Source organism: Annulohypoxylon maeteangense (genome assembly GCF_022496945.1).
Source record: "Annulohypoxylon maeteangense strain CBS 123835 unplaced genomic scaffold GGS22scaffold_12, whole genome shotgun sequence".
NCBI lineage: Eukaryota > Fungi > Ascomycota > Sordariomycetes > Xylariales > Hypoxylaceae > Annulohypoxylon > Annulohypoxylon maeteangense.
In genome coordinates this window covers 395,743-419,619 of record NW_025953259.1, presented here as the reverse complement: position 1 = coordinate 419,619, position 23,877 = coordinate 395,743, and the positions used below count along the sequence as shown (strand labels likewise).

The following is a 23,877-nucleotide window of genomic DNA, read 5'->3' as shown; positions in this document are numbered from 1 at the left end:
TTCTACAAGTTTTCCTTCCCGTACATTTCGAGACTATTTATTAGGTCGCCATAACTAATTTCGCCGTAGGTATACCTCTCAGAGCCTACTCAATCAAGGAAGAGGATACCTCTACCCTACCCAACTTCTTAATTTTTATCATCAGGCGAACATATACCTCTACGTCCTAAGATACATCAACAGACAATCATAGACTCGATCCCCAATCAATGGTAAAGTAACTCGTCAGAGTTATAGGCACTCACCGTACACATTCTGTCGTAAGTTAGACCGTTTCTCTTCATCCTTTCCCCTTCATCATGCTTTTCAACTCCGAGGAACTCTTCTCCCTATAATGAAGTCTATAATTCCTCCTTAATTATAATTCTCTGCCCCTCAAATTTTGTTTCCATTTCCCTATTTTTATTAGCATTGATCTTGTTATTTCTACCCTTCGAAATTCGCACAAATAATTATACATCATCAATTTTCCCTGTCGTTGCCCCCTTTATGACTATTGCAATTCTAGAGCTTCAGTCATCATCATATACTGTTACCATTTCCTCCCAATATATGCGATTGTTCATTTTATTTTGGATTGGGCTTTATTTGTCCAATAGCTCATGTTGTCCTATGTCATACTATATATGTATTTCGTTCAACTGGTCCACGGCGTTCATGCTATTGATCTTCCTATTTATCTCCTACCATATTTTATCCTATACTATCAATCTCCCTGCAAAGTCACCTTCACATTCGACTGACAAGTATCGCAAGGAATCTACAGTTGGTGTCATTTCTAGGTTCAAGGGTTGGGTTTTAGATCCCACCATCGGTTGTTCTATCTAAGCATACTTCTGCGTATTTCACAGATCAATTATTACCCTAGTCAAGTAAGTACCTAGTAACCTGAAATAATGTGAGAAAGAAGGGTTATAGCGACTCAGAGCCCCCCTTCTTTCTCATCCGACACCATACGTATATTCACTAATATCATTTAAAGAGGCCATCCAAGGTTACCTAATACCGGTTCTACATTACCTATCTAATGATGGCATTCAATTCTTCCGACAAGATGAGCATGCATCAGCAGACCCGCGAGGGTCATTACAACCCTGCCTCGCCTCATTCCTCGAGCGGAGCTGCAGATTCGTTTAAGGGTACACCTGACACTCGACTCACTGCATTTTCCCCCGAAGATGGCTCTGCTAGATCTACACGAGTACTGGGAACCCTCAATCATGGTTCCTTGGAGACGGCACCGCCAGCCATTAAGTACGGGATGAACGCGTTGCAGTCTTTCGGGCAGCCAAGCATGTTCAATCTTGGAACTTGCCACACGGACAAGGATCCGTTCGTATCTTCCGCAGAATCTTCCTTCAAGGGAAGCCAGAAGTTGTCTCCCACTGCTTCTGTATTCTCCCCTCTGCCTTCGGCGTTCATTCCTCGCGGCTCAGCATCTGAGCCTAAGCGAGCAGATGCTTTCTCCGAGGATCTGAACCAGGGCTACAGCCAGATTTCTGGACAATTGCCACGACCAGCTAGCGTTCCTGCGTCCTCTGACTTCGTCCATGACAAGCTGAGTACAGAGTCCGGAATCTCCCGATGTTTGGTCATCTCTGCTAGAATGGGCGGTAATGTAGCCGCAGGTGAGGTGAACCACTACATATCTGTAAGAACACACTTTTACGTAAAAAGAGATACGTCTTAGCTAACTATATTTAGGGACTACGTCAGATGGGTACCCCCTTTCAGGGGAAGAACGAGATCTTCGAGTGTGGCAGCCAGGTGTTCGCTCGATTTTCCAATATCCGTGATGCATGCACTGTATTCTCGAACATTTCCTTAGGTGGCCGTGACTGGGATGTCCGTTCAGTTAACCCTCGAGAGTTTTCATCGGTTGTAGAGCCGGGTGCGGGTCTCGTAACTGCTCACGAAGGACAGGTGTACCTCAGTGTGTTTTCACACTCCATGCAGCCCATCACTGTCCAGCAACTCGAGGAGTTTCTAAAGGCCGCTTTGCGCACCGAGGGAGACTTGTATGCGTTCAAGCCCCATGATGGTGTAACGGGAAGCGCAATGAGCGGAATCGCCGAATACTGCGATAATGAAATGTCCCTGCGTGCCGTGGCGAAGCTCAACGGCGTTGTCGTCCAAGTGAGCATACATTCTGCTGGGTTGGGATGTTAACCTACTAACAGTTTCGTAATAGGGATTTCAGATCTGCATAGTGCTGTACCGACCTGATGTGACGCCAAACGCTACGCAAAGTGGAGTTGTCGGCTCAACCAGTTCTCTCAATACGTCGTCAGATCTGACCTCTGGCTTCCGCCGAATGTCTATTGGAAGATCACAGTCTGTCATGACAACTCCGGCCAATTCCTTACTGACTACACCCGCTCGACCAACTATTCCGGCGAACAGTTTCTCGGTTCCACAGTCTTATGGGATGGTGCCTCTGATGTATTCACCTCTGTCTATGAGTCCTTCGTACGTGTTGGATCAGGGAACGCCGAGAACATATGGGAGCGTGTTGCAGCCAAGCAACTATTCCCTTGTGAGCCCTGCTATGTCTCAGCACAACTCACTCGCCTCCACAGATCTCATGACCCCACGACAATTCCAGAATATCGGTCGCCTGGACGGTCGCCGACAGAACGCGATGCGAATCTCACGATCGCCTTACTACAATTCAGCTAACCATGCCAACCACGTAGATATCAATCGCATTCGAGAAGGCACTGACGTTCGTACAACGGTAAGTGACATACAACTTGCTTCTTAATTTGAACGAAAGCTTACTATGTAGATTATGTTACGCAACATTCCTAACAAGGTACATCAAGCGATGCTCAAGGATATCGTCGATCAATCCAGCCGTGGCAAGTACGACTTCATGTATCTGCGCATCGATTTCGCCAACGACTGCAAGTAAGTCATGCCCTGACCTCGAGGGTATGGTAGGACAAATATTAATCTAAGTAATAACAGTGTTGGCTATGCGTTCATCAACTTCGTCGATGTAAGTTCCCAAATTGTTGTACAGCTATGTTGATGCGATACTAATAAATCTCGTAGCCACTCGATGTCATTGACGTAAGACTGCTAATTACGCTAACGATGGTAGACTGTGCTGACAATAACATAGTTTGTGCAAGCAAGAGGCAACCAGAAGTGGAACTGCTTTAGAAGTGATAAGATTGCCGAGATTTCCTATGCGAGTAAGTCAATGGTGCAGATAGCAATCTGTATATCTAAATACTAATCTAAAATACAGCAATCCAAGGCAAGGACTGCCTCGTTCAGAAATTCCGAAACAGTTCGGTCATGCTGGAGGCTCCCCACTACCGCCCAAAGGTAAGCTGATCTATTGAAGAGATATCTGGAAGGTAACTGACACATTTGATTCTAAAGCTTTTCTTCACTATCAATGGTCCCTACCCCGAGCTGGCAGGCAACGAAGAACCTTTCCCGGAGCCAGACAACCAATCGAAGATGAAGCGAAGCTGTGAGAATGCAGAGCATGTTGGTATGTGATAACCAAGTTGCTACTCGGAAGTGGATGTCGCTAATTGTATACCTAATTATTAGGTCTCTTCACACCCAACGCCGGTCAACACTTCCGTGACGAGCAGCGACGCCGCCGCTCTCAATTCGATCGTGGAAACCCACGACTTCAAGAGTATGAGTATAATCCGCCCGCATACAACCAGGGTTATTACCCTCAGTAGGCTTTCGAGCCCCTGGAAACTTTTCCATTACCCATCATACCCTCGCCCGAGAAAACTTTCTCTTGCGCGACATTTATCAAGTTCTGCCTTTTACCAATGATTTCTCATGACCACTGAATTCGAGCGGTCAGTTCATCTCGATATACCTTTTAGTAAGTCCCTATTTATCTTGAATTGAAGCAATCCGAAGAGAGCTAACTCTATAAAAGGCTTTTACGTGCGTTTTCATTTCTCTTTTCTGAAGAGGACTACTAGTTTGCCCATACTCGGGGGCCAAATTCTAGTGTTCCTTGAACTTACGATCACGATGATTTCTAGCAAGATAATCCAGAAAAAAAACAGATCAGAACCAGAAGGAAATAAAGAAAAAAAGAAGAAAAATACTAACCACCAAGGACGCCATTTTATTACGAAATGGCCCGAATCTCAACTCTTTGTTGAATGTTGTACAATCTCCTTATCGGCGATTTTCGATTCACTACACCACAAACTCCTATGCCATCTGAGATATCCCACGCTACTACTTCAATAATAGTAGTTCTGGGTCTCTTCGTCAATGATGACTAGGAACTGTCATGATCAGCATCTCTTTATCTCTCCTCTCATACGGTATGCCTTCTATCCATCCCTTTATCACCTAGGATTAATCAGTTGAGCTAACTACAACCCTTTCCAATAACAGATTAATCCTTCGTCAAGATATGGACTATGGAACCTTCTTAACTTATCAGCGACGAAGATATGATGCCTACTGATCTTGAGTCGTCCTCGGGGTTTGCGCATGGTTCAAGAAGGGACCAGGCGACTATCAAGAGTCTTTAACACAGGCAACGCAACAGCTCGTTCACGTTCGATACGTGAGCGAGAATCCTTCGAATGCAATTTTTGACAGATAGAGAGGTTCTTTACCCATGCAATTAACATCACCATGATGCGTGGTCGATTAACCGACCAGCATCTACGGGACAAATACGCCTTTCAAATCCAAGTTTGCGGCGGCGATTTGATTTTAGGCTAGGAGCAATTGTTCAATGGGTTAATACTGGGCGGAGGAAATTAGCATGAAATTCGCGAAGCTTTTCATAGTCTTACTAGCTAATATCGAGTGATTCCGTATAACTAAGCTTCGTTACATTTTGAGTGTGCATGAAAAGGAGTAAACGGCTGACTCTCATAGATGCTGGTAGTACTGATACGCATGCCCTTTATTCATGGTCTCATTATTCGTAGCTTTCAAGTGGGATTTACATGAACTACATACATAGGTATACATATTCTAATCGGGATCCTCCGGTAGGGCGGGCAAGGGTTTCCGCGCCGAAGTGCTGTGCGTCAAGGGCGGTCTGCTCGACATAGGCATATACTCCGCGCCATCGACGTCCGAGGAAGGCGTCAGCTGTCTCTCCGACTTCCTGGCTAACGCTTCTGAATAGCTGGGCCCCATGCCGCCCTTTCCAGCGGCCATATCCTCAGCGCTCGTCGCGTAGTATTCCCCGTCCCCGTTCCTGCTACCGTGGTTTTCGTCGCCCCTGGTAGGTGTCATGGCGGGCTCGGAGTCGTAGCCCATGTCGATGCTCGACGGGGTGGCGGCGCGGAAGAGACTCGCGGAAGAGGCGGGCGCGGACTCGGTTGAGGGTTGAGGGTGGCGGCTTACTGATTCGGTGGATGTGGCGCGGGAGTTTCTTCGAGGACGGTGGCGGAGGGAGGATGAGGAGGATTCGGTGGTTTGGCTTAAGCTGCGGCGGGGACGGGTCTCGGGGCTTGCTTCTTCGACGGAGAGGAGGGGGACGTCGGGGTTGGGGCGGTGGTGAGTGTGGTGTTGGTGCGGCTGTGGGCGGGGTTGAGGTGGGGAGGGGAAGAGAGGGGAGGCGACGAGTCTGGAGGGGGAGACGGCGCCGAGGAAGCGCTCGCTGGGGTAGTATGCGTCGGCGGCGACGGAGGCGATGCCGCCGCGAGAGAAGATGACAAGGACGAGGCAGCCGAGGAGGAGGACGGATTGGACTATGGCCATGCGTTTCTGGAAGACGACTTCGTCGGCTAGGACGCCGAGGCGGGAGGAGAGAGCGACGATTTCGCGCTCGGATTGCTCGCGTTGGGTTTCGAGGGCGATTACGGTTGATTGCCAGATCTGGTCGTACTGCGTGCGTACTTCACGCAGCTCGCCCAGTACGGTTTTATTCAGAGTGTCGAGGAAGAGGTCCACCTTAGCAACCTGCCGGCGCTCGAGGCGCGCGAGGGCTTCCTGTAAGAAGCGCGACTGCGACTCAATGTATTGTAGCGAGAGAGTGGTGTTGGACTCGAGGGCTTGGATGCGCTTGTTAAGCGCCTTGAAGAACGAGTCCTGGATCGTGGGGGCAGAGGCGGGTGATGACGTTGTGACTGTTCCGGTTTTATTGCGTGGCGCCGTGGGGGTACCGGAGGGCTGACCTTTGGGCACGACAGTAGACCGTGAGGAAGGTGGTTTAAGAGATGTGGAGGCGGGAGTCCGGCTCTTAGGCGACGACTGCGCGGTGGCTGTCTTGGCGAGGCTTGGGGGCGTGATGGTAGTAGGTGTTGCTGGTGGGGTTGCGGTGACTGATTTTGCATCAGGGGTGGACGTCGTGCTAGATACCGACTCTGAAGAATTCTCAATAGTCGTGCTTCCTGACGTCTCACTCGAGTCTCTAGGAGAAGTCGTTCTCCCCGAATCGGTGATTGCCTGGCTGGAAGACTGTGTTGTTGGTGCTCCAGAAGAAGATGTACCTGAGTTGACTGTAGATGTGGTTTCTGTAGGCTCTGTAGATTGGAGTTCGGCCTCGGTTGTGTTTCGAGCGTGCTCCTCGTTAGCATTGGATGCAAACCCTTTCGCATCAGAAACGGTGCACGTCAAGTCAAAGGGGTATTTATAGTAGAAATATGACTTATCCCAATAAGGGATAAAAACACTCTGCTCTAAGTTTACCACCTGGTTCTCGGAATGGGAGGGTTTGACCACTTCGACTTCCTCGAGCTCAACTTCGGTCACCTCGACAGTTTCCTCGGTAGCTTCAGATACTGTCTTGCTACCATCATCTTCAACTTCAAGATCGGCAGGGTCTGCTTCTTTCCACGAGTCAAGCATGCGCGTGCCGTGAACTCGTAATAAGGAGACTGGGCAATAATACTCATTACCATAATGGGTCAAGACCTCGAGCCGTAGATATTTAGCCCAGATTTGGGGGTTCGAAACTAGAAACGGTTGGATGTTTCTGGAATTACGGGCTTGGAAAGTGCCTAATACCTTCCATTTCTCCTCTTTGACGGGATAGCGATCGCTCACACTGACTCGAAAGTGGCGTAACATACTCGAAAAGAACTCGAAGTTAGCTATGACAACAGTATCAACTAGGATATCGTCGCTCAGTTCGACAATGACGAATTTGTTCTTCATAGCGCACTCTAGGAGCATGTACGAGTCCTTGTTCTCGACTAGGATGGCCTTGGGGTTCTTAGCACCAGGGTTTGCCTTCTTTATCGTCGCACCAGCGTCGAATGAGGCGTATGAAAACCTCTCCTTACACGTCGTCCCCGCATCTTTACTCCGATAACTCTGGGCCAGCCCCTCGTCATAGCTCACTTTCTCGACCTGCCTCTCCTTATCCTTCTCTTTTTGCGACGGTTTCGTAGACGATGCGAGCTCAGAGATCTTGTCCGAATAGGCGTCGAAGTCGAGCGATACTTCACCTTCGTCTCCTAGACTGTCAAAGTCATCCGCTGGGTAATCGCCATGCGTCTCTTTGGTCTTGCGATGTCTGGGCTCTAGGGCTTCTTGGCCCGATTTCTCGAGCATCATGGCCTTCCATTCCTCGAAGGACATGAAAGCGCCAGTGCTCAGATCATTGCCGTCGGCGTCCAGCTCTTCTTCATGGTCGGCATCGCTGCTAGGGGTAGAAGTCGGGTCGGTAGCAGAAGGCGTAACTGTAGCGCTAACGGACCCTGGAGTCGAGAAGGCCGAAGGCGCAGATGTTAGACACTGCTGAGGCAACGTATGCGTAATGTAGTTCACTGTTCTCGATTCGCAGGTAGGCTCGGCTGTCGCTATACTCGACGAGGGCTTTGCGACATCTTGGGTGATGGGAAGATTCGAGTCAGGTTGAGCAAATGCACGGCTTGCTATTAGAAGCGCAGGCGAAAGTATGGTAATTATACATCGCCTTTTATCCTGTGTGGGCCACATTGCAGATGTGGTGAGGACTCCCGTCGTACAACAGGATGGTCCATAGGGGTCAAGTGTTTATGGATTTAAAGTGGTGGTAGTTGTTGTTGTAGCCCTGGAGGACACGGAATATTAAAAAAAAAATCAGGTTGACGTAGCTGCTACTTTAAGCTCCCAGTGCTATCTAAACATAGAAACTACAGGTGGCCGGTCGCTGTCGTTTGAACTTGGAGATGCGACTTCCTCATTACCTAAATCGGTTTAGCGGGAACTAGCAGATATTACCAAAGTAGATCAAAGTGGCCTATGCTCCCCGTACCATCCCACTATATTTTCGCTAATAGGGCGAGACGGCGGGCAGGCGCGAAGTACCTGCATATTCACCTCCATTCCATATCTTTGCCAAGTGCAGGTGCAGACGCTCATCATGAACAAGAAAGGGGCCGCACAGTAGGTAAGAGCCATTTTTTAAAGGAAACCAAACTTTTACTCTACCGACTTAATTTGGTGGACCCACGTTTCCACTTCCCTTTAACAACTTCAACGTCTCCAGCCATTTACCTACACTAGTAGGCACCGGTACCTACTCCTTTCAAGGGAATCCAACTCTCAAGAAAATACGGGAAGGACGGGGCTCTAATAATACGGGAATCATACATCGTATAAGCATAGGAAACGTCTATGGATTGAATTTCCCTGCAGATATGTCGACCTCGAAGAAACTCGCGATTCGACAAAAGCCTACTGGCTTACCCGGTCCGTGCCGGATTCTAGACCTACCGCCGGAACTAGTCTTTGAGATATTATCTTTCCTTGATCCCCCTTATGTCATCTTGTTCTCGTTAACTTGCAAAGCCACCCGTCGCCTAATCAGCAGTACACCTCATGGGAAGTTCTGTCTCTCTTACGTCCAAAAGGGGTTGCGCGATTGCAGACGTGAGCCCATTGGTTCGGAGTCGACCTCTGACCCGAGATATAAATTCTTGCAGCTGCTGGCAGATGATAACCTGCATCGTTTTGTCTGTTTGCGTTGCGCAAAACTTCATCAGAATCTCACAGGAGAGAGCCGAAATGCTCACCATAACTCCGCCATAATTCGTGACCGACTTATCTCACGTCCTAGGGGCGCCATGACCTTTGGCCCTCTATGGCCGAAATATGTCATCACCTTCGACGAGGCTCGCGAGATCCTAAAAGGCACTCTCAATAAGCCAAGAAATAAGTTGCCAATTCCTCCTCTCGCAATATCGACCGACTGGAAGCTTGCTAGGCTCTGGTCATCTTGCTATAATCCGGAATTCATACACGGATATGTCAAGCTAGACACCGAAGCAACTGTCGTGGACGGCTCCTTGTACTTTCACAAGGTTCAACGAATATTGCTCCAGCCCGAGAAGGTCAAGCCCTTCTTCAGCGCCTCAAAATCGTGGCTCATGGAAGAGTTATTCAAATCCTGCACTCACAGCGGCCAGTTCCGGTATGCATTCCAACCCTCCTTGAGCTCCTTTTCGTGGAATAGTTTAGACAAAACGGGTGTTCATAGGATGATCGCGGAGCTTATCGCCATGGCGCATTGGAAAGTACTCCTCGCGGAGCCCTCGAGGCTCGAAGGTTGGGATCTGGACAAACTCGAGCTTCAATCGTATTCGCTCACCGGCTGCTGTCAATGCGTGACCGATAACTCTATCACCATACACAGCCACGGCCGCGGCGGGGTTGAGATAGTAGCCGACGTCTTCCAAAATCTCGGCGACCTCACGAAATCATCTGACCGCAAATGGGAAGCTTGCTGGCATAACCGACTCGACGAGGTGTATAGATCTATTCTGGTGAGACGGTCAGATCACCCCATAATTGATCCTTCCATATTCTTCACCCCTCCCGGTCGCAGCGCTAGAAAGCACCCGTCCGCCCCAAGCGTCAACGATGTGTGGGAATTGCATGAGCACGATCGTGAAGCGAGTCGGAAATACAGTAAGCCTTGATTTTTTTCGGTTAAAATTTATTTTGAACTCAGTCTCTGGAATGGGTGGAGTTCAAAGAAGGCTTGAATGTATGTCGTTGTGGAGGGTTGGAATTGATTCTCAGGAGCAAGGGACGAGGTATGACGAATAGCAGGAAACGCTCCTATGCTACACGGTAGGCGGGAGTCTTTGTGTATAGGGGTACTTAGCGGTAATCGCAGGGGGTGTCTACAGTTGATGGGCGCAACCTAGAGCCCTGTACAATAGCAACCTTTGACTCAATGAGACGAAGATTTCTATTACTCGGTTACAATCGACCTACCTCAAATCATAAATACTGTAAAGCAATTGCTTAACAACACAAGCTTAAATAATATACTGCCTAGTAGGTAAGAAACGATTAGTATTAGCTTACGACTGCCTCCCTACGGTGTACGAAATGCCCGGAATAGCCAAACTATCAAAAAATCCAACCTTAGAAAATAGGGTGTGATTAGTGGCGCATTCGCTATACAAGCACTATATTTTATCACTAAACCCCCTATAATTTAGTGCTGTTCAGGGCTTACTATTCAACATCAGGTCAACAATGGCTCAACGAAAGCTGTCAATACTCGATTGATATCAATACAATTCATATAATTGGACTGCTCTTTTCAAAAGTTCTAACTAAAGCTACCTAAGTTTCGTTTAATTAACTGTATTGTAAGTGGAATTATAACCTGGAAGACTTTGTTTTGAACTGTTATTCTGATTAGCTGAAAAAACTCACTATAATATTAGCGCTTAATAGTGCTAAGTCCCTTATTCTTACTGAGGGCTCTAGCGGGAATACGATCCATGAATGTTTATATAGTATAAACGCCGACGATCGCGTATCATTTTCTAAGGTTGTGGAGCGATGATGTATGTTTAAGTAAATAAGAGAAAACTTTGTTGTTTTAAGAGCATAATTCTGGAATCGCTGGTGGACAAATTGCAAGAAGATTATCGAGCAAATCGAAAGAGAAAAATACTGAGATCGATCTCTGTAAAGATGAGCTTACTATTATAGGAACAGTGATATTCCAAGAATTCTTGGATGAACTGGACATAGAAGCAAACCAACGATCCGTCCAAGAAGCGTCGGAAGCAGCCCTAGAAAATGTAGCCACGGGTGTCTAGGGCAATTACAGCGCAAGATACACCATCGGAAAGCGCCCTAGAAGGTACCTGCAGAAACGCCACCACAATTCGTTTAGAGAGCATCATTCAGAAACAGGTTTATTCATACAAGTCTGCAAGCCACACTACACTACCAAAAAACCATCTACTCGGAACCGGGGGGGATCATAATCTCACACACATAAAAAATAAAGCGTACAGGAGCAAATTCATGTACTAAGAGCGTAGTTAATGTAGTTAAGTAAGCAGAGGCAGAGAAGAAGCCCAGGGTATTGCTTTAGCCTTTCTCTCCAGGTGTAGTAGTGGTAGGTTGGTGGGATTGATTGTGGTACACGTGCCATTCGTCTCTCTCTTCTCCCCCTAGATAGTTGCCTGTTTTTTAAAAATGAATAAAGAGGACGGATGACCTAAACCTGAGAACGCCAAAAACTTCTCTCCCCCCGACTCCCTGTTTCGGGAGAACCCATGCGGTCTAAGCAAATCTTTGTTTCACAAAACACGTTGGCAAAGCCGCCCGAAATGTAATTATCACCGTAATGTCAACTATTGGCCCGCCCACCTGGCGTAAGCCACCGATCCTGGATCACTATTGTTCACCATCACTTAGGGCGCCACCTGCGCCCATACCCCCTTGGCTAGCGCCGTTGGTCACCAGCTTTATTCTCGTAGTGTTTGCGGAGGATTGGGGAGTTCCGGCGCTTGTAGGCGGGACCGAACTATCCTTGCCGAACGGGTCTTCGAGCTCGCCCAGTTCCGGGTGCTCGTTTATTTCTTGTTGCGCTCTCGCATTGAAGAATTTCTATCAAAGTTAGTATATAACCAATCAAAATTTATTAGGGCGGTCTAGAACATACCTCCATATCAATTGCATCCGAATAAAGAAGACTACCGTCTTCATTGTAGGTTCTGCAATTGTTACACATCAAGACAATGTCTCGGCGCATGTCGTTGATACTATTGTACTCTTCCTTCTTGATCTTGGCCATGATTTGATTCATGCAAATCGGATTCTGAATGAGAACATAATAGTCGCCGTAATCTCGTTTGGATGGTAGTTTGATGAATGGTCCAATGATGAGACGTTTGGTAGGTTCATCGTCGTCGTCATCGTCAACCTGATCTTCAGGTGCAATGTCGGCTTCGAGACCCATCAAACCATCGTAAATATTGCGCAAACTTCTCTGGAGAACTTGTCGCACCTCGAAGCTGATACGCGAGTCGTTACCGTTGCCAAATATTGCTCGAGGGCGTCCCTGAGGCCCACGTCGCTTCTTGGCAGGCGGCTCGCCATCATCATCTTCGGCCTTGCGTTTCTCGTTCTTACTGCCGGGCTTACGACCACGCTTCTTAGGTGGCGTATCAATCTCTTCGGTGCTTGCACGACTTGCAACCGGAGAATTGGCACCTGATGGTCCAAGTACCGCTAGCCGCTTGAGCTTGTTTGTTTCTCGTTTGTCTTTTCGGGCCTGCTTCCGCGCTGCTGCTGCCTCTGGCGAGTCTTCGTCATCATCCACAGCCATGAGCCATTGCTCCTCAGTTAAGCCGTCGTCATATTTAACCCTAGTCCGTTCACGAGCACCACGACCTAATACCTCTTCTTGCTCTTCGTCGACTGGATTGCCTTCTGATAGATATATCTCGGGGAGTTCATCTTCGGCCATAAGACGCGGGACACGTTTCGAGCCCGGAACATTGCCATATGTAAGGTCTTTTGCACGTTCCTCATCAAGTTTCTGGAAGACGCCAACCTCGTCGTCGCTTCGAGCGAGGATCAAATTCAGCTCCTCATCATCCATTTCATCTTGCTCAGCAGAATCAGCCATATCTGCAGACTCCAGTAGCGTTCGAAGCATAGCATCACGGTCAGTTTCGGACGATTTGTTATCGAATCGACCGGCCTGAATAACCTTGCCATCCATATCAAGCTTGTATCTGGCGCGTTCCAAAATTTTCTCTTCGACGGAGTTAGAGCTGATAAGTCGCAAGATACGCACCTCGTTCTTCTGGCCGATACGATGGGCACGATCCTGAGCTTGCAAATCCTGGTGAGGATTCCAGTCCGAATCGTAGATAATGACGGTATCGGCTGTCTGCAAGTTTAGACCTAGACCACCCGCACGTGTGGAAAGCAAGAACATAAAATATGGTGAGTCAGGAGCGTTGAATGTTTTCAGAAGATCAGATCGATCCTCGGACTTTGTAGTACCGTCCAATCTCAGATACTGTATCCCACGGAACCGAAGGAAGTCCTCCATGATGTCCATAATCGCTGTCATCTGAAAGAACATCAAAACACGATGTCCAGTAGCTCTGTACTTTGGCAAAATTCGATCCAGTAGCTCAAACTTGCCAGCCGTTCGCCAGAGAAGGTCGTTGCTCGTGTTCATAGGATTCATTTGGTTCTCTACCTCGTCGAAGACGAAAGGATGGTTGCAAAGTTTTCGAAGCTGCATAATCATGTTGCTGAGACCGCGAGTTCCAGTCTTACCGCCCTTCCCATCGCTGACTGTAATCTTTTGATGTGTAACCATCTGTTTGTATAGCCGCGTCTGGAGCGCAGAGAACTTGCACTTGATAACCTTTTCTGTCTTGTCCGGTAGATCTTTCTCGACATCTTTCTTGAGACGACGTAAGAGGAATGGTCGCAAGACCTTATGAAGACGACGAATGACGAGAATTTGTTCTTCTTCATTCAGTTCCATCTTATCCTGTCCACCGGTGTTTGCGAAGGGCGTGTTGAACCATTCATCGAATGTCTTCACCGACTTGAAGATATTCGGGAGGACGAAGTTGAGCATTGCCCATAATTCACCCAGGTTGTTTTGGAGGGGAGTTCCAGTAAGAATGAGACGGAATCGAGTGTTGTAGTACTGTGAGATAGTAGCACTCAACTTTGAATTAGTGTTCTTCATACGATGTCCTTCGTCGATAATCATGTGGAACCACTTAATCTTGCTAAGAACCGGGCGGTCCTTGATGATGTATTCGTAGGTCGTTAATAATACCTGGAACTTTCCTTGCCGAATCTTCTCCTGCTGTTGTTTTCGTGCATTTGGAGGCCCCTTGTAGACAACACGACTAACAGACGGGGCCCATTTTTCGAATTCCAAGTTCCAGTTGGTCAATGTACTTAGGGGGACGATTACAAGGTATGGTCCTTGCTGCAGTTTGCGCTCGATGAGGTATGTGATCAAACTAATGGTCTGGATAGTCTTTCCGAGACCCATTTCGTCGGCAAGAATACCGTTGAGGTTGTTGTTGTAAAGAGACAACATCCACTGCAAACCTTTGATCTGATATTCTTTGAGGGTACCGCCGACGAGTATGTTGGCCTGCTCCGTGACGTCTTCTTTGATACGATGGGCCACAGCATAGTAATCAATTTTCTTGTTGGCTTCTTCGTCTTCCTCTTCGACTTCGCTTTCCTCTTCTGGCACATATTCTCCAGTCTCCTCGCCATAGCGTTGCGCAGCTTGGCGTTGCTGAGCCTTGACGGAGGATGCAAGCTGGTGCAGAAATCCATCAGTCTGTTTAAGAAGATGGGTGATACGGGTATCCTTAGCCTGGTCGAGCAGTTTGAGGTAGGCTTCTTCATCGTTAGCTTTAAGAGCTTGAAGACGTTGCTTGGCAGTGCGCTCAATCCGCTTCTGCTCTTCCTTCTCGATGTTGAAGTGATGCAAATGCATGGCACGTCCAATTCGCGACATTTTATTCTTAGCCAAATGCGCGGAATTGAAAATCTCGGATTTGTGGTGTTGTACAGCTTGGAGGAAATCGATATGCTTCTTCTTCTCACGTGTCTCTCGAGCGTCTCGTTGCTGTTTCTCAAGCTTCTCGGTGATGCGAGCTTCACGTACGCTCTGCTTCTTCGTTCGGCGGTATTGGCTACGGTTAGTGGTCATCGCCAGATTATCGTAGTGCATCATCGCACGTCCAATCCTCTCACGTAAGGCACGCTGCTTAGCATATAAGCCAAGAGACTTCAGCTCGATTACGGCTTTTCGCTTCAATGTATCATCGGGGTCAAGCGATGCCCTAGTAGTATCCCAATGGGAGATGTTTCCAGGCAATGATTTTAGTTCAGCATATCTAGCCTTCATGCGATTGAAGATGATGATCTCGCGTTCATGTCTCAACTGCTCAAAGTCGACACCCGTAGGGAATATACTAGGGATGACAAGACGTTGTTTCCGTTGGGTATGATCGTGATAGCTAATTTCCTTACGGACAAGACCACCTTCGTAGGGAGACTTAAGTGTCTTAAAAGTTTTTGACTTGAACCCAGAATCTTTGGGTTCGGTGTTTTCCTCAGGAGGAGCAGAGTCAGCTTTCGTTACCTCGGGAGCTGGTGTTGCTCGGGTCGAAGTGGAGTGAGTAGGGGGGTGAGAGGATTGCTCGGCAACGGCCTGTCTACGTTGACGTTGCGCGTTTAGTGCCTGCTGCATCTGGTATGGGACGCCAGCATTTTTGCTGAGCAACTTAAAAGCTTGGATCTGTTGCCTAAGGAGACCAAGCTGTTGTTGCGAGAATTGTGCTGCCATAGGAGATGCCGTCGAAGGAGATGATGCGATTGGTTGGACAGTTGGCCCAGTGCTCGAGGATAAGGCAGAGGCATTCAAAGCAGCTGATGACGGAGGCTGAGTAGTGTGTAAGTTAGGTTGCTGGGGTCGCGGGCCTGTTGGCGTGCCATTAACATTGCCATTAGGGGCATTATGCGACATCTGAGCAGCCTGCATCTGCATATAATTCTGCTGCTGCTTGCGCATCTGTTGCTGCTGTTGTACAGTCATCAGGAATTGACTCATTTTCATGAACTCAGGGTCAGTCTGGGGAACGCCTTGCTCCTTCATCTGTCTGAATTTCTATGATACTGTTAGCATCCCTGCAACAAGCGACCAGACTTGACATAATACGAGATACATCGAGTCATCGAAAGGGGGCTACGAACCATATACACTTCCTGCACCTGTTGCTGAGTCATCTGCCCAGTCATAGCAGAGGAGCCAGCATGGTGGACGGCTGGGGGAGCCTGGACGGATGCCATGTTGATTAATATCTAACGCAACTTCTTTTCAAGAGTCACGACCAAGTGCTTATTCATCCAACCACTTTATGAGGCGTTCATATCTGAGTATTACGGATCGACAGCGAGGTATCACGCAGACCCTATGTTTTGGGTTAGGTTATCGAATATTACAATGGTATTATAAAGAGCGACTAGGCGAAAAACCCGGTTGGTGATGAAATGGAATAGTAGGCGATGTGTGTTGGTTGACAAAAACACGTCGCAAACTATGGGCAGACACCAAAAGTTGATGGTTGTTGCGCCGGGGATCAATTATTCGGAATGGAAGATTTGGTTGGGGATGACGGTAGTCGTTGGTAATGCGCGACGAATCCGTTTTCCGGTCGCGGTGCGCGGTGTCGTCTGCCGGGAATGTGTCGAGAAATCGCGGTGGGGATTTAGTAGGATGTGTAAAGCTAACTCAGCCTTTTTTCGACTTCGCCTTTCGCGGTCGCGGGGGGGAAAACGGGGAAACGTGTGTGAGTCGGGAATGGCAGAAAGCAACAGGGTGAAAAAATGGCAGGTGGTTGGCTGAGAGCGCGTAAAAAGTCGGTAAAGAGGGGCTCTTTTCCGCGAGAAAATCGCGTAAAATAAAAGTTGGAGGTCACTCCGGATAGTTGTCGATGAATTTAGACGGGGATGGGTGATGCGGCTCGCTTTTTTTGATGCGCGATTGATGGCGTGGAAAGAGATGGTTTGATGTGAAAGGCGCACAAACCGCACAACAAGACCATCTCCGTTTTGCCTGTCACCTGAGTTGGGAAAATGCGCTAATCAGCACTGCCCCATCTTTTTACCTTTTTATCCAATCGGTTTAATTATATCCCGACAAAACCCTTGCAACTTCCACTTACGTAAACCTACAATCAGCCATTCACATTTCGCAGATTGTCCAAATGTCCCCATCACGACTTAAGTGGGGTCTCAGAGACTCATTGATGTACCTAAGTACTATACAAAGCAATGCGGACATTGATTAATGTAGCTATTGAAACCGTCCATAGCATGGCATTTAAAACAAGCGAGATCTTGTTAAGATTCACTGGTTCCATCTGCTTAATCAATTTCCAATGTTCATACCCATTAAAGCAATTTCTTCTACTTGGCGCCGGCTCTCAAGTTGGTTGTCCGTACAGAATATATACTACCTACATATGTAGTATCATGGATGCTCCGTAACCGTAACATAGGTATGTACTTGACAATGTATGTATTTCCTAAAAGGCATCTTTATCTTTTTGCCAATTGGTGAAGCTGGAGCACGTCGATCAATGGGCCTACCTTTCGTAGAGGTCCCAGGTGAATGGGGCACTAAGATCCTACTTAGGTACCGTACCTAGTTCCGTACCTGATAAGCTTAGTAAAACATTCATGGGTAGATAGTGACCTATTGAGGTCATCGGAGGCTCCTTTTGGTACCTAACGGCCTAGGTAGTTTTCGGGCAAACAACTTTAACGGTAAGTCAGGTAAGTCATCCTTAAAGAACTAGCCTCTCAAAAGAGCCTTGGCACACCGGCATTTCAGGTACCTGCATATATAGCCTGGTAACCTCTCTCATCTCTTGACTTTCTTCTTATCCGGGCCATCATCCTCCTCTTCGTCACTCACGTCGGCATATTGTGTCACCGGCTGCGTGTCCTTCCATGCCTTTGTAAACACGGGGTCTTTCTTCGCCAGATCCGCGTACTTGAGGAGCGCTTCTCTAGGATCCTCATGCAACATTCGACTTAATGGAATATTCTCACTAATATGTTTCTCATCAGGCTGGCTTCGCAAAAATGGCGTTTGTTGGGGAACATGTGGCCTCCTGGGGTCTTTCGACTTTCCAGATGCCGTAACACCCGCTTTTCTGCTATTAGCTAAAGAGCCTGGTGTGAAAATTGATTCCCCTGAAAGTCCAAGGGATTGGTCGGTGGTCAATTCTGGATTGTCATCGATGTGTCGCCTCTTCGGGGCGCGCGACATAACGTCCACCGCACCCCTTGTCGACATCGTAGGGTTATACAGGATGTGCGTTTCCGCGTTTGCAGACCCAGTGACAATCTGATTGATCTTCGGGTGCCAATCTACAGTAATCACAGGCGATCCGGGTGTGACTAGCGTAGTGTATTCCGGACGTAGGTTTCCTGGATTCAATATTTGAAGATGGCCAGTTGCCGATCCGGTTATGATACTTGTAGAATTAGGCGCATATTTAATATTGGTCGTTGGGTAGTGATCCGATGTGGATTGATGTTCGACCGAAACGAGTGGCTCCTTAAATTTTCGAATATCCCATAATTTGATCATGTTGTCGCCCCCTCTCGTTACAACCATTCGCCCGTCAGAGCTAATATCGATACCTCCAGTCCAGGTATTCGGTTTATGAGCTTCTCTTATCTCTCCAGCCGGCCGTGTGAACGAGCCATTTCCGCTCCACATCACGAGAGTACCATCCAGCGCTGCGGAAATCAGAACGTTATTGCCTCCTTGAACTGGGGTACCCCAGGCGACAGCAGTCATCCGCGTTCTGCCTGCAGCGCCAGCAGCTTTCGATTTGAACACCAACACTTCTTTTTGGCTGCGTTTGTTGTTGACATCCCATATGCGCAAAGTACTATCTGTTCCGGCGGTAACACACTGATTCTTGTCTGTGGGATGCCAAGTACCTGTTGTAACCTCAGAAACATGGCCCTTCGTATTGTGCATATCTCGAAGATACATGTCACCCTTGACAAATTGGGTAATTAAATCTCCATCTCTGGACATAATCTTCGCCTGGGGGTGCGCTGATATGCAAAGGAAAATACCACCAGCGAGAGGATTGAACTCGACATGATGGACCGGATGCGATTCGGAATTCGCTGATGATGACTTTGTTTCGTAGGGATCAACGCTCTTAAAAGCCCGTATCGTTGTCGGGGTAAGGGACGAGAAATCGTGGAGCTTGACAGTGCAGTCGATAGACCCCGATATTAACCGACCGCCCGCTGGGTCTAGCGACAACGAAGTAACAGCACGATCGTGGGTTTTAATAACCATCTCGTGAGATGTTGGGTATTCGTCTTCGTCATCCGAGTCATCTGAATCATTGTCGCTATCGCTCGAGTCATTTGAGTCCGAATCCCCAGACTTAGACTTGGCTATTGTTGGCTCGTTGGCTGTTCTCTTACTCCGGTCGATTTGTGCGGCGATGTCAGCCTCTTTGCTTTTTTTCCCAAAGGAAGCAGGTAAGAATGCGCGCATGGGGTCATCTTCCGCAAGACTAAGCCCTTCGACCTGAGGTTCCTCCTCGTCGCCCATCGTTGGCGAAAAATGCGTTACGATGTTGGGAAGTAAAGTGGTAGATTGAAATGTGTTGGAAGAAAGACAAGGCTGACTTCGGTAGGTTCAGATGGGCAAATAAATGTATGTACTGATACTGGTTGCATAGACATTCACCCGTATCCCCGAAGGGGATACTGCGCTTTGACTAGCAAAATGGGCAAGACTTGCAAGACGATCCGAATATTACCCGATAGGTTATATTTGCATAAAATCTTAATCTCTAGTTGCATCTTTAGGCTTATCAAAATAAGGCTAGTAATATATGTAATTATATAAAGTACGTATTTAAAAGAGAGTACATAAGATTTATATGGAAACCCTACTACGTCGGAAGTACCTCGGGCTAAATTGCAATTCTTGCCCATTTTGCTAGTCAAAGCGCAGTATCCCCTTCGGGGATACGGGTGAATGTCTATGCAACCAGTATCAGTACTTGCAAATTGCACCTAAACGTTGCACTAACGGAAGTGGAACTTTTATGTAACTACCTAGCCAGCCAACTGTATAATGACGGAATCACGGAGTCACGGAATCAGCGGAAGCTTCGAATTGAATTTGTATCTTGGTAGGAGTTTCCATACGTTAGGTATTCGCAATCTATCTAAGTTTGGTAGCTACCTAATATTAGGTAATACATATTATGGACGGTATGTATTCACTATTAAGGTCCCGAGTCCCGTCGCTTTCATAATCAACCTAGGCTACATTAGATACCTAAGATACTTAAAGATACAGATATAATTTCCTAGTTCGTGTTTCTGTTGCAAATCTTTGACCATTTTGAAATGTCCATTACTTTAGTTGCATGACTTTCCTCTAGAATATTCAACCGATACTGTATTCGAAATCACCCGCATTCAGCGAAAATATCTTACTCGTTCTATCAAACGCTGACAGCACCGAGCACTTGAGCCGGGGTTCCTGCACTCCACCTCACATTTGCGCCGATCAGCAAGTTGCTCCTCACGACTCTCACCTATTACTTACCTATATACATTTCTACCATTTCTATTTCTACTTCTATCTAATGTCTTACTAATGATCCCGCTTCGAGCGAAGTCCGATGAATTCATTCGCGATCAGCTCTGAACAACGAACTGGCCATAATTGGCGCAATCAAATAGCCGGCCGATCAACCATTTCGATATCCCTTTGCCAGCCCAATACAACTTATTCAACTTATTACAGTATTGCTACCATACATTCGCCCTCTGCGGCCCGCCCACGCGCGGATGTCGATCGAACCGACCGGTAGAACCAATATCAATATGAGTTGGGTCGTAAAGAACGAGACAGGTAGCGACCCTAACGATGGCGCGGACCTGGGAAACTGGAGTTCGCTCATTGGCATCATAACCGCAATATCGGGCAACGTCCTAATTGCCCTGGCACTCAACGTTCAGAGATATTCACATATCAAACTACATCGACGGCGGGTCGAGGCACGGGAACGAGCGAGGGAAGCGTTAAGGAAAGCCCGGGATGGTCATCGTAATGGCTTCGGAACGACCGACATACCCGATGGTATCGCACACGACAATGGCGACGAAGCAGATGATCAGGTGGCCACGCACCCACTGGCTCAGTCGATTCAATCAGTAGATTCCAACCTAACGGAACGAACATGCGACGAGTCCAAGGTGAACTCGTCCTATTTGAAGTCCACGTCCTGGTGGATAGGTCAGGTTCTAATGACTGTTGGGGAGATGGGCAACTTCTTAGCTTACGGTTTCGCGCCCGCCTCGATCGTATCTCCGCTAGGTGTCGTGGCTCTGATTTCGAACTGTGTCATTGCGCCTATGTTCTTTGGCGAGAAATTCCGGACGCGCGACTTCTGGGGTGTCGTCATCGCTGTGGGCGGCGCTGTCACGGTTGTATTAAGTGCTAAGACAGAAGAGACAAAACTCGATCCTCATAATGTGTGGGATCATATAACATCGATGGAATTCGAGATTTATATGGGTGTTACCTTCTTTTTCATCGTCGTCCTAATGTGGGCGAGCCCCAGATATGGCAACCGGACAATCTTAATTGATCTTGGCCTCGTTGGACTATTCGGTAGGTGACACTACGTTTTTATTATCATGGCGAGCTTTACACTAACACATTATCAAGGGGGTTATACTGCTCTAGCGACCAAGGGCGTCTCTTCGATGCTTTCATCAACACTCTTTAAGGCATTCACTACACCGGTGACGTACGGGATGATATTCATTCTACTTGCGACTGCTGTTATGCAGGTTCGATACGTGAACAAGGCCCTACAACGATTCGATTCGACTCAAGTTATACCTATTCAGTTTGTACTATTTACCTTGTCAGTCATTATTGGAAGTGCCATCCTATATCGAGATTTTGAGCGGACAACATTGCAGCAGGCAGCCAAATTTATCGGCGGTTGCCTGCTTACTTTTTTCGGTGTCTTCCTTATTACTAGCGGCCGGCCGCGACATGATGACGAAGATCAGTTATCAGATGATGAAAACGTAGAAGAGACCATCGGTCTTCTCGATCAAGAAAGGGGCATTCGTTATACTGACCACGTCGAGCCGTCCGAGCATGAACAGCATCCTCCAACTCCACCTCGGCCTCGATCGTCAAGGCGTTCATCATACGCCTCGCGACTCAATTTTATACATACGAGTGCTAAACCTTTAGCGCACCCACAAAGCAGAGCCCCCTCAACTCGCAAAGCCGATACGCCAGCTTCCAGGACACCAGTGGAATCATCACCGCTTCTTGATAACCCATGGAAGTATTCCCCGGAGGATCATTCCTCTCACCCGGGGCTACCATTAAGGTCGTCGGCGGATAGCGTCCCTACGATATACTCGGTAACCTCTGTTGCTGTATCGGAGCCTTTACAGTCCAACACAAGTCTCCCAAACCCCGACGTCCCACCTCCTTCTCCAGATCGACCCTCTACTCCACGAGCTCATCCTTCCAGACCACATAGTCATCACTTTTCCAATGCTTTCATTTCCCCGTCACCATTATCGTCGACGGTCAGTGCTGTAGTAGCAGATGCTCTCCTGCGCGGTGAAGAAAGTCCAAGCGGCCGAAGGAGATCTATTAGGCGAGCGAGACCTAGTATCAGATCGAGCTTATTTGTCCCACAAAGCGAGGACAACATCAACTCAGTAGCGGAACCTCTTTTCGAAAACTACCGGGATGATGATGAACCTCCCTACCAGGATGATCCCTTACCGATGGATAACAAGACACTCCGAGGACGAGCACGCAGCTTAAGTAGCGCGCTGGGAGAGTTTTTCGGACGAAAGAAGCGGAGAAGAGATTCGGATCCGGAGCCAGGTCCAGACGAAGAGGGTGGATACAGCGATACTTCACGGCAGGACTAGTTGACTAATAATTAAAATAGGAGAGGGTCGGTTTTGCGGAACTATCCATGGATGTTGATAATGGGGCAGTCCAAACACGCCGAAGCGCAAAATCTCTTTTGTGTGGGGTGAAAGGGGAATCGCATTGGATAAGGAGTTCTCCGGTATTTGCGCGTTTTGCCCGTCGGTACTGCTGCCGCTGCCAGGTGTGCGGCTCTGTTCATCATGTTCATCATACCCAGTCGTATAGGACTCGCTCACTGGCTTTCGAAATCCACATAGATCTTTTATTGAATACGCTAATTGAGATATCCCTTCCGTTCGTCTAAGGGCAGTCGTTCCTTTTCGGTGAATCTATATCAGCGTGTATATTAAGACAACATCTCCGTATTCGATACCGGCTATTTGACTACTCCAAGTGTTCCTCTCACCAAGCCCTATAATATAGGTAGCTTATTGCAGCTCAGTGTCACAACGCGTTGTCGAAGACACTAAACTGCCCTTGTAAAACGCCAACCTGCAGGCGGAACGCCACTGCTTAGCCTATTTTCATAAGGGCATGCAATACCTAGTTGAGCATTAAGACAACTAACATTAATGATCACAAACACGTCCCTTCACAGCACATAAGGAACAATATAGTCAAACGATATCAGGAAACACAGTTCTTAATTCGGTTGTTGATCTGAGACCGCCCGACGAAGTATGTAACCTCCACGCCTCCATTCGCATCCCCAGCCCCCAAATATACACACGAGGCCCCCTTCTAGCTCAGGAAGGTCACGTACATAACCTCTCGCAATACCACTCTTAATACCTAGTATATAAATACCGAAGTAGAAGGTAAGTGCATTCGTTCCACCGAATATCGACACAACCCATCCAACTTATGTCTGTCTATCTGTCTGTCTCTGTCTGTCTGTTCCGCCTTCCGCAGAACGGCGTGTTTTGGTACACCCCATATACACCGTAGCATATCCAAATGCATGCCTACAAACAGAATATACGCACACGCCTCGATCTCGGCGTCGTCGTCGTCCTCTACGACGGCGGCGGCGCACGCGCGTACCTCCCTATATACGATCCAGCTATTCCCTTCCCACTATCATACCCTATAACATAAAAACAACACAAGCAAACGACTGAGACAAAAAA

The 23,877-nt window shown here is 47.8% G+C and overlaps 6 protein-coding genes across 6 annotated transcripts; 3 read left to right on the top strand and 3 right to left on the bottom strand.

The window, feature by feature from the left end:
* Positions 1-1,054: 1,054 nt before the first annotated feature.
* On the top strand, positions 1,055-3,710 carry GGS22DRAFT_195188 (RNA recognition motif 2-domain-containing protein; the record flags this gene model as incomplete). Its single annotated transcript, XM_047965627.1, has 10 exons — positions 1,055-1,651; positions 1,705-2,136; positions 2,192-2,737; positions 2,789-2,910; positions 2,971-3,001; positions 3,058-3,075; positions 3,128-3,200; positions 3,257-3,336; positions 3,394-3,508; positions 3,571-3,710. 10 exons carry the CDS (start codon positions 1,055-1,057, stop codon positions 3,708-3,710), a joined length of 2,154 nt encoding a protein of 717 aa, XP_047817273.1.
* Positions 3,711-4,376: 666 nt separating this feature from the next.
* GGS22DRAFT_167002 (uncharacterized protein) lies at positions 4,377-8,056 on the bottom strand. The gene is made up of 3 exons (XM_047961930.1): positions 4,972-8,056; positions 4,803-4,913; positions 4,377-4,752 (listed from the first exon to the last, which is right to left on the bottom strand). Exon 1 carries the CDS (start codon positions 7,903-7,905, stop codon positions 4,987-4,989), a length of 2,919 nt encoding a protein of 972 aa, XP_047817272.1. The 5' UTR covers positions 7,906-8,056; the 3' UTR covers positions 4,377-4,752; positions 4,803-4,913; positions 4,972-4,986.
* Positions 8,057-8,285: 229 nt separating this feature from the next.
* Positions 8,286-10,150, top strand: GGS22DRAFT_167000 (uncharacterized protein). Its single transcript, XM_047961929.1, has one exon. It carries the CDS (start codon positions 8,589-8,591, stop codon positions 9,867-9,869), a length of 1,281 nt encoding a protein of 426 aa, XP_047817271.1. The 5' UTR covers positions 8,286-8,588; the 3' UTR covers positions 9,870-10,150.
* A 1,265-nt stretch (positions 10,151-11,415) lies between these two features.
* On the bottom strand, positions 11,416-16,203 carry GGS22DRAFT_30828 (chromatin remodeling complex SWI/SNF, component SWI2 and related ATPase). Its single transcript, XM_047966765.1, has 3 exons — positions 15,961-16,203; positions 11,867-15,874; positions 11,416-11,811 (listed from the first exon to the last, which is right to left on the bottom strand). The coding sequence occupies exons 1-3, from the start codon at positions 16,054-16,056 to the stop codon at positions 11,599-11,601; spliced, it is 4,317 nt and encodes a 1,438-aa protein (XP_047817270.1). The 5' UTR covers positions 16,057-16,203; the 3' UTR covers positions 11,416-11,598.
* An 839-nt stretch (positions 16,204-17,042) lies between these two features.
* On the bottom strand, positions 17,043-19,405 carry GGS22DRAFT_166997 (WD40 repeat-like protein). Its single transcript, XM_047961928.1, has one exon. It carries the CDS (start codon positions 19,358-19,360, stop codon positions 17,633-17,635), a length of 1,728 nt encoding a protein of 575 aa, XP_047817269.1. The 5' UTR covers positions 19,361-19,405; the 3' UTR covers positions 17,043-17,632.
* A 565-nt stretch (positions 19,406-19,970) lies between these two features.
* Positions 19,971-23,312, top strand: GGS22DRAFT_166994 (DUF803-domain-containing protein). The gene is made up of 2 exons (XM_047961927.1): positions 19,971-21,442; positions 21,500-23,312. Exons 1-2 carry the CDS (start codon positions 20,617-20,619, stop codon positions 22,741-22,743), a joined length of 2,070 nt encoding a protein of 689 aa, XP_047817268.1. The 5' UTR covers positions 19,971-20,616; the 3' UTR covers positions 22,744-23,312.
* The last annotated feature ends 565 nt before the right edge of the window (positions 23,313-23,877 follow it).

Bases quoted from the DNA above. Each gene is read 5' to 3' on its own strand.
- GGS22DRAFT_166994 (XM_047961927.1), top strand. From the start codon at position 20,617: ATGTCGATCGAACCGACCGGTAGAACCAATATCAATATGAGTTGGGTC. The intron at 21,443-21,499 runs GTAGGTGACACT...CACATTATCAAG, and splicing joins TGGCCTCGTTGGACTATTCG to GGGGTTATACTGCTCTAGCG.
- GGS22DRAFT_30828 (XM_047966765.1), bottom strand. From the start codon at position 16,056: ATGGCATCCGTCCAGGCTCCCCCAGCCGTCCACCATGCTGGCTCCTCT. The intron at 15,875-15,960 runs GTTCGTAGCCCC...ACAGTATCATAG, and splicing joins AGGTGCAGGAAGTGTATATG to AAATTCAGACAGATGAAGGA. The intron at 11,812-11,866 runs GTATGTTCTAGA...TAACTTTGATAG, and splicing joins CGGATGCAATTGATATGGAG to AAATTCTTCAATGCGAGAGC.
- GGS22DRAFT_167000 (XM_047961929.1), top strand. From the start codon at position 8,589: ATGTCGACCTCGAAGAAACTCGCGATTCGACAAAAGCCTACTGGCTTA.
- GGS22DRAFT_166997 (XM_047961928.1), bottom strand. From the start codon at position 19,360: ATGGGCGACGAGGAGGAACCTCAGGTCGAAGGGCTTAGTCTTGCGGAA.
- GGS22DRAFT_167002 (XM_047961930.1), bottom strand. From the start codon at position 7,905: ATGTGGCCCACACAGGATAAAAGGCGATGTATAATTACCATACTTTCG.